The 14,493-nt window shown below is 37.8% G+C and overlaps 1 protein-coding gene across 2 annotated transcripts in view; it reads left to right on the top strand.

The window, feature by feature from the left end:
• The window catches only part of dcp1a (decapping mRNA 1A), a 59,585-nt gene extending 51,773 nt beyond the window's left edge, over window positions 1–7,812 (top strand). For both annotated transcript variants that reach the window (XM_067998735.1, XM_067998736.1), the window contains 2 exons: window positions 591–803; window positions 5,488–7,812. In XM_067998735.1, the coding sequence (XP_067854836.1) occupies window positions 591–803; window positions 5,488–5,568 (294 nt within the window). In that variant the 3' untranslated portion in view covers window positions 5,569–7,812. The remainder of the gene's footprint in view (window positions 1–590; window positions 804–5,487) is intronic.
• Window positions 7,813–14,493: the final 6,681 nt, after the last annotated feature.

The raw sequence follows: 14,493 nt of genomic DNA, 5'->3' as shown, positions 1-14,493 counted from the left end.
AAAATGTTGCGTGCAGTACTTGTTACAATCTTAATTTTTTTTTCTCCCAATCTGTGAAATTGGTTGCTGCCATCTGAACCCGCAATTTGGATTACTGCCATATCTTTATATTTTTAAAGCAAACAGGTGGTGAGGGTTTACTTTAGACCTAATGCATTCCTTAAAACACCAATTTTCACAATATATTGCATGTTTTCATTCATTTCAATAGAAATAAATACAGCTGAGTTTACAAAACAAAACAGGAATGAAAAAAGTTTTTAAAATCAGTTACTCAGACTTTTAGCTTTCATAACCAGACTTTCAGTTTGGCAATATTCAGATCTAATACTCAAATATTCTATCAAGCTGTTCTGCAATGCAGTATTTTGTTGCGATTCGTTTTATGCATTTTGATCAGAATACCAGTGTTCCAGCTTTGACTCCTAATTAGTACTTCAAAGTCTAACCAAATTCTGGCCTATGACCCATGATTTACTTGAAATCATTGAAGATTCCAACAAAGATTTAGGTATAGATTGTAGGGTATGTTTACCTTTTCATTTTTATCAGGCTACCAATTCTACTTAACTTTGTGTGTCATTTTGTAGGTTGTTCTCACACCAACAACCACCTCTTCAGTTGGTCCATCGATGCTTCTGTCTCCTAGTATGTTCAAGCAGTCAACAGGAATAAATTCAGAAACTAAAAGCAAGTATACTTCAGCCTCTCCTTTAACGTTGGCATCAGAAGCCCAATCTTCACCATTGCCAACTGTTCTCAGTAAGACACAGCTTCAGGATACGTTAACTCACCTAATAAAGGTAATTCTGTTTTTTTATATAAATAAAGTCTTATCTTCACCAGTTATACAATGCATGCCATAAGTAAGATAACTTGTTCCTCTGATTCTCTCAGTTGAATGCCTCTTAAATGCCTCATCTGGAACCCATGTGACCTTCCCTTGGGAGCCATACATCAGTGCCTCCACAGATATCCATTATGTGGCTTCTGCCGTGTGCCCCCTTCATGCTCATTCACCTGTCACCATCTGTTATAGAGCAATATGTTGCATTGCAGGCAAAAGTCTAGTATCTCCCATATTGTACAACACCATATTTCTCCGTTTACTGGCCTGGAATTTACACTGCTTAAGATTTTGTAATTTTTCTGGGATCTTTGTGTAGGTTTCAAATGTCATTTGTCAGAATTTCTGCTATCTGATTTGCTTGTGCAAATTGTGCAATGATTGCAGAGAATAAGCAATGACAGGAATGCCCATGTAAACTTATGCATGTTGAGATGGTAGACACTAAGTCATTTCCTAAAAGGAAATGTTTTGGAAACCAATACACCAGTACCATTGTTCTATGTCGGATGCTAGGATCCAATCCCCAAGCCATCATATGGACTTTCGCCTTTCTATCTCTTTATTTTGATTCCAAGCTGATGGCCAAGATACGGGTGGAAAAGCCTACGGTGGCTTATTGTAGTGTGTTTTCCATAAAAACCATGATTTTTAGATATCATGCTCCTCCCAGAGATATGCCCTCATTCTCAAAAATTCATTTTGGCATGTGCCACTGTGGAGGTTAGACTCACTATTTAACAGGAAAGTCTCCCTCAGTTCTTGCAGTACTTGATTATCCTGTAACTCATAAGAACATGACATGGAACAAGATAAAGCCATTCAGCTGATCAAGCCTGCTCTTTCCACAAACCTGCCCTATTATGAACATTACCCCAGTTATTTAATATCCTGAGGAAAAGTTCAGCAAGATTAATCCCTGCTCTTCTTCCCACACCTCACCTTCCCTGTTAATCAATTAAAATTCCAGAATATCTACATATTCTTGCACTCCCATTATTCAACCTGGCCAGGTGCTTTCCACTGTCCCCGCAGTACAGAAACCATTGTATTTTATAGAGTATTAACTATAAACTCATCAGCCTCTACAAAATTGCATCTGTGACAGAATAGGGGATTTGGATCTCTCAAAGTGAAATGATCATGAGCATTTGGTGCCTTTTGTCATTGCAGTTTGATTCTTCATAAGCTGCTATAATCTTCCAGCGAGCTCACGACCACCATCAGTTTGAACCTAATCTGGAGCGCAAGTGTCAGGTACACTTGTAGTTGAGTTCGCTGCTTTAATAGCTGACCCACCTTATATCTTAAGGTATAAGGCTAAGACTGACCTTCATTCTCAAACTAAATTCCTATAGAGCGGTGGGATTTCTGATTATGCCATCATTTTATCCCACACCTCATGAGTCTTAAAGAAAGCAGTACTTCTGCTATGTGGGTAATTAAAAGAGGTCTCTTCTATTACATATGCAGAATAAAGGTTGGAGGCGGAGCAAAAATCAACATAATGGGATATCACTTCACTTATTGTGTTATCGACTCAATATTGGTAACTTAAATTTATTTGCCAAAATGCATTGCAATTTGCTACAAGTCTTCAAGAGCAGTGGGCTACTTTGCGAAAGGTACCATTGGATGACATCTGTAAAGCAGCCACTTGGACTAACCAGTATGCTTTTTTTTTTAACATGAAATTCATCTTTCTGCAAAAAAAGTATATACAGATCACAGGGCAGCATTTTTTAAAATTCTTATGCCCAGGTAAACTAGTCCATTCTCTTCCCAATTAGATAGATTTTCGTAATATATGGAATATAACCAATGAGGTAAAATTATATCACTTTAAATTCTGCTTTAAAGACCGTACACTTTCTACTCTCTTAACTTTGTCAGTGTAGAGAGTGGTTTTCTTTTCAAATGAGCATTTCTATCCATCTATATATGTAGATCCAACACCAAAACTGTAGTACAAATTGGGCAAAACTATTAGCAAAATCATCTGGAAAAGGGAGGGGCGTTTCACAACAGTAAGGGTGGATGCAGGATGTAATGTCAAAGCAGTTGATGAGAATCCATGTCAAAAAGGTCATTTTTTTTACAGTTGAAAAGGTCTGGTGGCCTGTGATATATTCACATTTTAATGATTGGAAAAAAGCTGACTATCTTATGAGAATATTTTTAATCATTAAAAATTGCATTGGCATTGATAAGCCAGTGAGCAGCACGACACGCGTATACCTGATGTAGGCTCACATGGGGCTCTGACTTTCCCCTTGGGAAGGATTAGGTCAATGCAGTGTTGTTTTTAAAAGCTGAAGGGATGGCTGCTGTTTCGAATGAAAGTGTGTAGACTAAGCAAATAGACAGCTTTGTGTGTAGCAACTAGTAGATGTTAAGTCATTGCATGTTAAATTGCAACAGAAATGCTATCCTGGCAGTGAAACTTTTAATACCTCAGTAGATTTTGAACTATAGTTATGGGCCCCAAATTTCCTGGATCGCACTTGCATAGAAATGGCGCTGAAATTCACTCCAATTTCTGCACTGATCTTGCCGATGGGAACGTATGCCAGAATTTCCTGCAGAGCTTATTTGCCTACCCAGAAACATAATAACTGACGTAAAACAAGTACAGATGCAACACGACCAATGGGGGTAATAGCTAATGCGCTGCTGTCTTCTGCTATGCACCCCACTCTGTGAGCCTCTTGTCTCTGATGCTCCTTGCTCTTCACTATTATGGGGTATTCTCATTGGGAAGGCCATTCTAGCTGCTTAGTTCTTCTGAACGTACGTGGGGGGCATTGGGCGCGGGGATCTGAAAAATTTTGTGTGCGCTGAGAATGACAGCACTTTAGTTAAGTATAGTGCAGGTCTCAGTAAGAAAATTCAAAAAAAAAACTGTGATGGAAATCACTATCCAACTCCATAAATCTCAGTTAGGCTAATACCGGGTGACTTTGGGCTGTGCTACACCTAAATTTTTGGTTATAAATCTATGCCAGTGAATTATTTGTGTAAGTCTTGGCAGCTCTTGTGAGCTGGTCTTTTGCATGAGGGCGGGGCTATGTAAATGAGCAGCAACGGGTTTCGGCAGGCGTACCTCGGAAGCAGCATGAGGAAATTCATGTGTGGCTATGTTCTAGCATAAAATTGGCATAAATCAGTTAGTGAGAATTACTTTTCTTAAAAAAAAACACACAGCTCTGCTCTTGCGCCATAGTTATGCCAAAACTATCCAGGTAATTTCAGGCCGTGGATCCTTTCAAAGACATCAGTAGATTCCTGCCAGATAAGTGTCAAAGAATACAAATTTAAAGATGTAATTCCATAAATAAGTTTTTTTTATCAGCTGCCGGGTTGTTTGTCACCATTAGCAATTTCAGTTACTTGGGTTCATCATTGTTAACACACACATTCCAGAGTCACACCTGAAAAAGTGAATGTTGGTAGTAGTGTCCTGGAACACATGCGGTCGGCCGAATGTCCTGCTTCTCTGCTGTAAACTTCCATGGTTCTATGTGAATGGATGTTACAAGCAATAAAAAGATGTGGATGTGAAAATAAATTACATAATTCCATCACCAACTGAGATACTGGTGGGCAGGTTGTGGGATGTGTCTTTATGACAATTGAACGGGTCAGTGACTACCAAACAAAGTGAAAGCTCCATCAATTGTAGTCTGGACTCATAGAGGCTGTTATATAAAAAAAACTTGCTTGGGTTTGAGTTGCACCAATGTGTTTGGTGTGTTGGTCATTAATGCAAACCTATTTTTAAAGGTATATGGAGGATAAAAGTAAGATTACCTACTCAATTTGGAATGTAGTTTGTACCCTCCATACTTTGCTAGCCCTGCTGCTTTTAACTCTGATTTGGTATGTTTGTGTAATTTTCTTTATAGTAAAAGTCCAGACACATGCCACAGTATCACAAACACATCCATCTGGATTGTGGATGGGGTTGCATTATACTGGGAGCACATCTCTGCATGATTGGGTTCTCCGAGCTGTGGGTGCCTTTCTCCACAGGGGTCAAATCATGATCTTGTAGATATTGGTCAAGTTTCACAACAGAACTTTTTCTAGTGTCCAGATCCAATGCTATCTCTGGATCTGAAGCTTCTTCCTTAGGCCAAGTATACTCCCCCAAGATCCAGTGTAGATTGACACCCTTTGAACTAAGCCTTCAGAACCCAGAAAAATCCTGCAGGGAATTTTCCTCCCTCTTCTCTATACTTGCATCCTCTCTGTCTTTTCAAAGCATATAAAACTTACAGAATTGAGCCACTTAGAGGAGAGGATTAGATAAAAGCAAAGTGGTTACCTCCACTACCTCTACCTGTAACAGAATGCAAGAGGGCCAACTCAAAACCATGCACATAATATATGCCACACAAGATCGGGAAATCTCACATGACTTCAGGGAGTATAATAAACCCGAAAGATGTACTTGGTGTGTCATTTCTTCCAGATGCATGATGGCCCAATCCTTAAGTCGTAAGTGAAACTAAACTATATGTTTAAAAGAATAGGAGACAGATGTAGGTAAACTTCTAACAATTATGCAGTTTAATAAAGTAATGAAATTTTAAAATTGTTATTAGATTTATGGGCTTTGAATTTTTTGTCTCCCACAGAATGACTCCGATTTTCTAAACACAATCCATGAAGCCTATCTACAGATTCTTCTAAAGAATGTAGGTAACATCAAATTATGAAGCGACACACTGGTTAATCTACATTGAACTACAGGAGTGAACATGTCTCCACAAGTATAAATAATTCAAATAGTTGCTGTGTTGAGCAATATGATACTGTGAGAATGCACCCTTTGCAATATTAATTCTTAGTTTCTACACTTACATTTTGTGATCATCAGTCTTTGTTTACATCTACAAAGTATTACAGTACTTCAATTTAAATATTGTAAGCACTTCTGTGAAAGTATTTGGCCAAACCCACAGTGTGTATATGTATAGACAGTAACATCCTACTTTTGATACCTTAAAAGGTACAGTGTAGTTAATGAGCAATGGATGTTTTCCCTGTTTTGAGTTTTTTGGTTTCTATAAGAAACATTTGTAAAATGACTTTGTTTTACATAAGTGTCTTTTGGAGTTTGTTTCTTGTTTGAAAACTTGTCTCGATTGTTTTGTCACCTTTTAAAGCATTAAAAAAAAGCATTCTGGGGAGTTTTCTGTTTTTAAAAGTACAACAGGCAGTTCCCAATGTTTTAAAGGCAATAATATTTTTATTGCTTATATGCAGAGGAAGGTGTTTTAATCACTATTATTTTAAATAGATTTTCCAATTAAATTAATTTGAAATGCTATACAAATTTGTATAGAAGTGACGGACTTCTTTTTGCCTCATAAATAAATACATAAGATATAAATTGCAAGTTAAACTAGACGCTAAAAGTCAATCTATAGACACAACTAAACTATCAAGTGTCTGCTCCTCAACACTGACCCTAAATGTTTCTTTTGCATTGCAGATCCAATTATAGCTTTTAAAAAAACAGCAATAATGAAATAAGCAGAGTTTGAAGTTGTACCATACTCTAAGTTAAAATAAATTAGATTTGCACATTTTTGCATGTTTATATCAAAATAATTGAGTGGAGGCAAGAAAATCAGAAGCTGATATTAACACACTTTCTTGCCTTGGGCTTGAACTTCTACCCCATATTAACATTACTTATTGAATTATTAAACTGTGGCTGCTTTACATGTATTTGGGTACATACAAATCAAAATTGAATTTCTCATGCTAGTTATGGGAATGTGTAAGTTTGCATGCTTGTAATAGCCAAAAAGAACCCTAATTCTCCAGACAAATTTCCTAAGTATTTTTTAGTCATTTGTAGTCACTAATTTTGAAAACAGTTAACTGGCATACAATGTTGCAACTTAAGTTTAAATTAATCAAAGCTACAAATGGAAGTGTGTATGCACTAGAGAAAGATTTTCAATGTAAAAGGACTGATGGGAACTTTTTTTTTGTAGTTGAATATTCAATCAATTAGTGACTGTCTATTCCTCGTGGTGTCTTTTTTGCATAATGCCAGTATATTACTGTGAAACTCAATTGATAAAGCTAGAAGAATATTTAGCTGCATGTATGTCAGTTGCTCAATAAACAAAAAACTTTCTTATCACATTGATGTCAACCTTCTTTAGTAAAATGAAATCCAAAGATTGGATCTTATTTCTAGTGCTCTATGATCATTATAGCTTGCTTCTTGAGATAAACTTAGGCAGTTATTAGTTGTGATTACTTTAATCAGTAAATTGATCAATTAATTGTTATGGCCCTACTACATGTCTGTTGTTTACGATAGACTGGCAAATACAAATTTTCATTTTAATTTCAGTTCAAATTTTCTTTAAACAATATGCTCACATTCTTTTTTGTTTATTTTCCCTCCTATTGATCGTAATATGTCTCCTCCCCTTCCCCTTCCCCTTCCCCCACCTCTCTCCCTTTCCAGCACAATCTACCATTCCTCATTCAAGAGGAGGCAACCTGTTCCCTGCGCCTGCCAGTGCTGTACTGTAATCAGCCAAATCAAGTACACAAGAACAACCCAGGCTGAGACCTTGCTCCATTTAGGAAGTGCCTGTACTCAGCAACTCTCCCCTTACTGCCAAGCTAAAATCAGGAACTTGCCATGTGGGGAATTGGAAGCGCACATACACATCTTAGTATTCTATAGCACAACACAGTGGTCAATCACCATTCTTAATACTTAACTGCTTCACAATTTACTTGTAGTTTGCTTTGTATGTGTGGAATGTACGCCATGTTCGTGGATTTTCAACATCTTGTGTACCTTTTTAAAAATAGCCATTCTGTGGATTAATGAGCATTTTGAACAAGTTCATCTTTTTGTTATTCAGCAGGTATATTTTTGTAATAAAAATAATTTAAAAGGGTGTTTTTTAACACCTACAATAAAACTGCATTGGTTCATGAATAATTTTTGAATAAGCAATATATCATGGTTAGAAACAGGATGTGTGGTTTTAGATTATCTTGTGCATGATCCTGTGAATTCTAACTCGTCAGACCTCTGGTTTTGTGTCGCAACAAAGCTGTTTCAGATGCATCAGTGGTAGTCTAACTCTGGAATCGGATCATTGTCCTGACTCCCCACCACATTAGTCAAGTGGTGTGAGTCCGCTTCCAGGATATAGGCTAATCTGTTTGAGATTCACACTGAATGCAGTAATTGCAGTCCAGTGTGAAACCAAGTTTTAAATATTTTCAAGTTTTAAATTTGAGTGTTTTCAATCTTCTCTGCCCTTATCTAACATTATAAATTTAACTGTCTGGTGAGCACAGAGCTCTGTTACCACGGAGCAGATATGAAGTACGGCCAGCAGCATAATTCAAGTCTGTCAGCTGCACACAACAATATACAGGTACCATTCTGAGACATGTATTATAGCAACTCCCCATCTGTTGTAATTGATGAGGTATGACTAACTGGACCACCAGAGAGATCTATAAGATCTATAAAAGTTCTTTTTTAAAAAAAAATAACTGGAGTTGGGACATTTTCTGTTATGGACTTTTGCTCCACTATAAATACCACTTGCACGTAAAAAGTTAATTTGGGGAGAGCACTAGACGTCATTGTTTTGTAACACAGGTCAAATGTCACTGCACAATCAATAAGCTTTACTCAGCACAATGTGTGTATTAGCAGATCTTGTTGCACTCTGGGTTCTCTTATTTTCATAATGAAAATCTAAAAGCAATGACTTTAGGAATTTACTGCTACTTTCATGCTGTAGGTTTAGCATTGTATACTGACTTGACATCCAAGACACCAGATAAGATGAACAAGTACACATTGGTACACAGATAATGCACATTCACCACAGTATAAAAGGAACTGGAGCAAAACCGTACCAAGGAGGTGGGTTTTTACTTTACAGAGTAATGTCTTGGTGTAGCGTCAGGCACATTTTAATGATTAAAAAGAGCTGACTATCTAATTCCATGTGTTTAAGTATGCATGCATAGAGCTCTGACTTTCTCAATTGAACAGTAATGCAAGCAGACAGTGAAAACATGGTTTTCCACTTGGATAACTGGAAATAGAGCTGATATTGCATGTCTTGCCTTGCAGAATAAAAATGATATAAGCCTAAGCTCTGTTTGCTAGGAAATTATGTTTTCTTTATGCTTCATATGAATTGGTGTGGAATCTGAATTTAACAGATATTTGGGGGTGGGGGGAAGGATAATCAAGTTTGGAGGGTGATTTTTTTTTGTTGTATTGCACGTACTATGGGGCAATGGTAAAATTGGAAGGAATTCTGCCTCTCTCAAATGTTTTCTCAGAACATGCATGATTTAGCCACTTTGCTTACTTTTGATTTCTACAGCCCCTACCTCTTCAATTCTGATATGCTGGTGTTTTATTTTGAGCCAATCATTGAAGTGTGATGGCAAAAGTGACATTAGAAGAAGCATACAGATATGTAAGATTTTTAATATACTAGGGCATCTTCCATGGGGTTGCTCATGGTAACTCGGCGCAAACTGTTTCTCTCTTGCCTGTCGGTCAGCTTTATGTTATTGATTCACTCTGCATCTCGTGCTTTTCCCCCTCTGTCTTCTGCTTTCCATTTGGCTGGGAGGTGGTGGGTGGGTGGGTCACATGGTGCAGTGCATTTTCCACTGGTAGATGTGGGCCATCCTCTTTGCCCACCATCCCACTGCCTTATTCCTGCCCCCTCCACTACCCCACCTCTTCGCTATTCTTTTCCTTCCCGTCATGTCTTTGCTCCCATTTCCTCTCCTACCCCTTCCCTTTTCCCTTTGCATTATCCCTTTACCCCTGTCATCTCCACTCCCCATTCCCTTACCTCTAGTCCCCCCACCCTGGCTGACCCCAAAACCAATTTCCCAGCACTAAGCTGGAAAACCAGCAAATTGTTTGTGAATCGATTATAGTCCAACAAATACACTAAAGCACTGTAAACGCTTTTTAAAAAAAACACACACAAATTGCATGTTTCCCAACTTAGTGACGAGGGCAGTGAGACCCTGAATGGCCACTGTCGGCAGGCCAATAGGTGGATGGCCAGAGGGCAGAGGTCAACCATAGTGAATGGGCTCGACGAGCAAAGAAGCATATGTAATGGTTATGGTGGGTGGGTGAGGTCATCCAGAAGTCCAGTGGTAATGTGTGGATTGAGACCCTGCGAGGACAGGCAGGCCAAGTGGACAATGGGTGGGAAGAGAGACCTAAGGCCTAGAATAATATTAAGAAACTTAAACATGAAAGAAACACCAGTTTAAATAATACAAATCCTGCAGTGCCACCTGGACAAACTGAACTGGAAATGGAACCTGGAGGAGCAGCAGTGCCACCTAGTGTTGGGAGAACTGAAAGGTAAGTATTATGGTAAGCATACATGCCTTGAATTTAAAGTAATACCTAGATATTAGAACCAAATGCAATATCCAAGCATGATGGAAAAGCATGACAAATTAATGACACAGGAAATGAGTGTGACAAACAGGAACTGCATGCGAGATGCAAGAATTTCAATATAAGAAGAAAGAACTTAAATTTAAAGGCATCCCAAATCTTCCACATTGTCTGGTAGATAGATGCCAGTGTCACAGCTGTACTAGAACAGCTTGGCTTGTTCAGCGACTAGCTATGGTGCACAGGTCTTCAGCACTATAGTCGGCATATTGTCAGGGTCCATAGCCTTTGCTGTTTCCAGTGCGCTTAGCTGCTGCTTAATGTCACTTTGATATGTTGGTTATGAAGCTGCTTAGCTCTGGCTGTCGCCTGTTGCTTAGAATATAGGATAGCACTGTGTTGTAGCTTCACTATATTGGTGCCTCATTCAGAGATTTTATGCTGCTGCTCCTGGCATGCCCTTGTGCATTCTGCAGTGAACCAGGGTTAGTCTCCTGCTTGATGGAGATGGACAACTGAGGGAGGTTACAGATTGTGGCGGTGTACAATTCTGCTGTTGCTGACTGCCCGCGCAACTCATGGATGCCCAATTTTGGACTGCTAGGTCTGTTCCACTTGGCACAGCAATAGTGCCACGATACATGATGCAAGATGTCCTCCCTGTGAAGACAAAGTCTTGTCTTCTTAAGGATTACGCAGTTCACAGATGTGTCTGCAAAAGGTAGGTTGGTTGAGGTTCCTTCTTCCTCTTGGGTCTCTCACCACCTGATACAGGCTTCATATGATCCAGAGTCAATATTGAGAGCATCCTGGGCCACTCGCAGGAATAAGGATGGTGATTGAGGAGTCTGGGATGTTGACTGAAAGATATAATTAATTATACACAATTATGTTAGTGGATAGATTCATCTGATTTTCTTCCCCCTTATTTTTAAACTTGGTAATTTTTTTTTACACCTGAGTGGCTTGCTGGGCTTCGTCACAGGAGTTACTTGAAGGCGAGATAGGGTAGGGGTGGCAGGCATTAGTGAACCAGTTGGGTTTTTACAGTAAGTCCACAAATTGGCAGAATTATTGAATTCAATTTCACAACTTGGCATAGTGGGACTTAAATTCATGATCTCTGGGTTCCTAGTCCAGTGCCATAACCACTAGGCTACTGTATCCTCATTGAGACCACTTCCTTGTAAGGAGTCCTTCAACAGTGTTCAACACAGATCCATCTTAAGAACTAAACATCACAGTTGTGGTTCAGCTAGTACATTTAAAAAAAAACACAAATATGCAAAGCCAAAAATACATGTTATACATAAATCTCATGTTTTCAATTTCCTGATAAATGCTGGTGATGTTTAGGTTGTAGAGATAATGAAATCTGTAAATTTCACTGATGTTTAGTTTAATTAATTCAACAAAAAAAGTAATGAAAACCACAGTCTGTTTCAGCAATATAAGATTTAAAACACTGAGAAATGGTGGTAAATTTTAAAAGAATCTTGAGAAATTAATAAAACAAGAACACACCGATGAGCCTTAGGAATAATAGGATAATTTTGGGAAATCAGAAAAATAACAATTCTAGAAAATATATACAATCAACTAAATACACATCAATTCGGGGTATTTCTTGTTTGTCTGAAGCCAGCTAATTCAGCACAGATCAAACTTAGGATGATCTTAGTATATATATTTTGGTAACACATCAAGCTATTTGTACTTGCTGAGTTTTGGGGGGGATAAGCTGAAACTGATAAATATCACTTTTTTATTGTTGATACCAGAACTGAATGAAAATTAAAAGAAATTGTAAACTCTCAGAATATCAAAAAATTAAATGTATCAAAGTCCTGGGAAATTGTTAACGTTGAAACAATCCAACAAAAAAATCAGGAGGGTGGTGCAATAAGTTAGCATGCTTACCTTTCACTTCTACGATGTGGGTTTGAATCAGATCTAGATCGATGGGTTGTCATGTGTTGGTTGCAAGAATCCTATCTGGAATTAATTTAGTGGCCTCAAACAAGTTCTTAACAAAGTGTGTGATAAAGTACATACAACAGAAAGGCAAATATTGGAATACTTAGCATGTTTCAGAACACAAATACCACTTGTAAGGGAGAGGTATGAAACTAGTAGTTAGTGTACTTTCTGTGCTAAACTCATCTTCAGAATATTTCAATTATATTTTAGTAGGTTTTCACAATCGTTGCTTGGTTCCTTTTAATGTGTGTCTAGATGATGGTACCATAATACATTTATTAGCTCATAAACCTTGGAATGTCATCTCAGTAAGTTAAAGACTTCATTAGATTTAATTGTTTCTCATCAGATACTTGATGCATTTGAAAGAGGAAAAAAAATACTTGGTGGGAACTTTATAATGTTTAAACTCCCCAAATTTAACTCCCCCCCCCCCCCCCCCCAACCCCAGCAAGTGGTTCAGTTGGTAGCTATCCAGTGATCCCTGCTAGAACATGCATGTGTGTGAACATTGGCTGAGGATAGCAGTGAGCTTGAATGTGATGCCCCATGATTCAATAGCCTGACTATTAGGACAAGTGCGACTGGCACTTAGAAAATTATAGAAGTAGATGCGTTCAGGGGAGGGGAAATTGGCAAACAATCCCCAATTATTTAATGTTAACACAAACTACACATTTGAAATAGCACTAATTTATTTTGAGTCAGCAAAATAGATAGTGCTAGTTTTTTTTAAGTTAAGCCTTTTTTAATTTATGCTTGATTCAAATATCTCTCTACTCTTTTTCTCATTCTTATAGCAGAAGATGCTTGTGACATTGGCCATTGCATTTAAGATGTTAGTTTTCAGAATACAAATCTCAATTTTGGGAGTGTATTTAACTCAACAAAGCAGTTGAATAGATTGCTCCCATGGAATTCCCAATGGGGGTGTGCAGCTCATTTATTTCTGGATTCTTTCAGTAAACTAAAAATTTGAAAAGTGCAGCCTGATGCAATACCATGTTGGTATTCCAATAAACTGTGCAATAAAATTATGTGATATAAGCTCATGCCTACAATTCCCAATCTGAGTCTGTGTCATTGGGGACAAAATCTTTTCCATGGACAGGTAGGGAAGAGCAAAGCTCAAGGTCAATTCTTTTGAGGAACATGCTGTTGTACTTTCCCGTGCCAGCAATACCACAGTCCTGGCAGGGCCTCTAAACAAGACACCTGCTCTCGCCCTCATCTGAGGAATAGTGCATTGCTTAAAAAGATTAATTTTTCTCCATAATGTGATGAATATGTATGTAGATATATCTAATTGTTCTTTTTGAAAGTGGAGTTCTCTAACAACTTAAGTATCTGCCTTAACAGTTAAGATTTTAGTGCCTGCTAGTTTCATGTTTTTAGAACTACTGTGAATATTTTCAACAAAAAAATAAAACTGGGATTAAAAACTGTGCACTGGCTTGGTTCATTGGTACAGTCAGTGTAGCAGTGACACTGAGTGACTGCTGGTGGTGCTGTGAATCCACAGTCAGCAATGCCATTAATGGGCCGTGGAAGTTACTGCATCTTTTATAAACTTTGATGAAATAAATTTGCTGATTCTGATATTTAATTAAAGGATCAGATAATCAGCATTTTTTAGTACATTCCTGGTTCTTAGCATTCACATTAACAAGATGTATACCCTTAAAAAAAAATAACAGGCCAAAATTTTTTTTAAAATCTCTATGCTATTTTTGTTCCTTGTAGCAGAGTCATAAATTCATGTAAATATATTCACATCAGTTCCCTTTTTGTTGTTTCATTGAGATTTTTAATTCTACCTTTTCAGTAAACTCCTGAGATGTTCTTTTACTGAGGAGTGCTATATAAATGTACATTATGTTTTGAATCAAAGTAGAACTGGTTCATTGTCTGTGCAGCTCTGTGTCATTGATTTTAAGGATTTCCACAAAATGATTCCTGTGTTTTCTTTTTATCAGACCCATTATTTTTTCCCCAATTTTGATTTTCACCCATTTTTTTTTGATTTAAAAACATGTTTTTACTACTGATTTTATCTTGCTTTCAACCACAGTTGTTCCTTCTGGTATCCCAAAACCTGTGTTTTCTCCTCCAGTCCTGCATTCTGATTTCTTCTACTAGCCTCACAGCATCATATGAAGGATGCAGAGAAGTACTTGACTGAAAGCGAAGAGGATTTTGCAATTTCTAAAAG

Source organism: Heptranchias perlo, chromosome 17, assembly GCF_035084215.1.
Source record: "Heptranchias perlo isolate sHepPer1 chromosome 17, sHepPer1.hap1, whole genome shotgun sequence".
NCBI classification, from domain to species: Eukaryota; Metazoa; Chordata; class Chondrichthyes; order Hexanchiformes; family Hexanchidae; genus Heptranchias; species Heptranchias perlo.
This window is presented reverse-complemented; position numbering and strand designations above follow the sequence as displayed.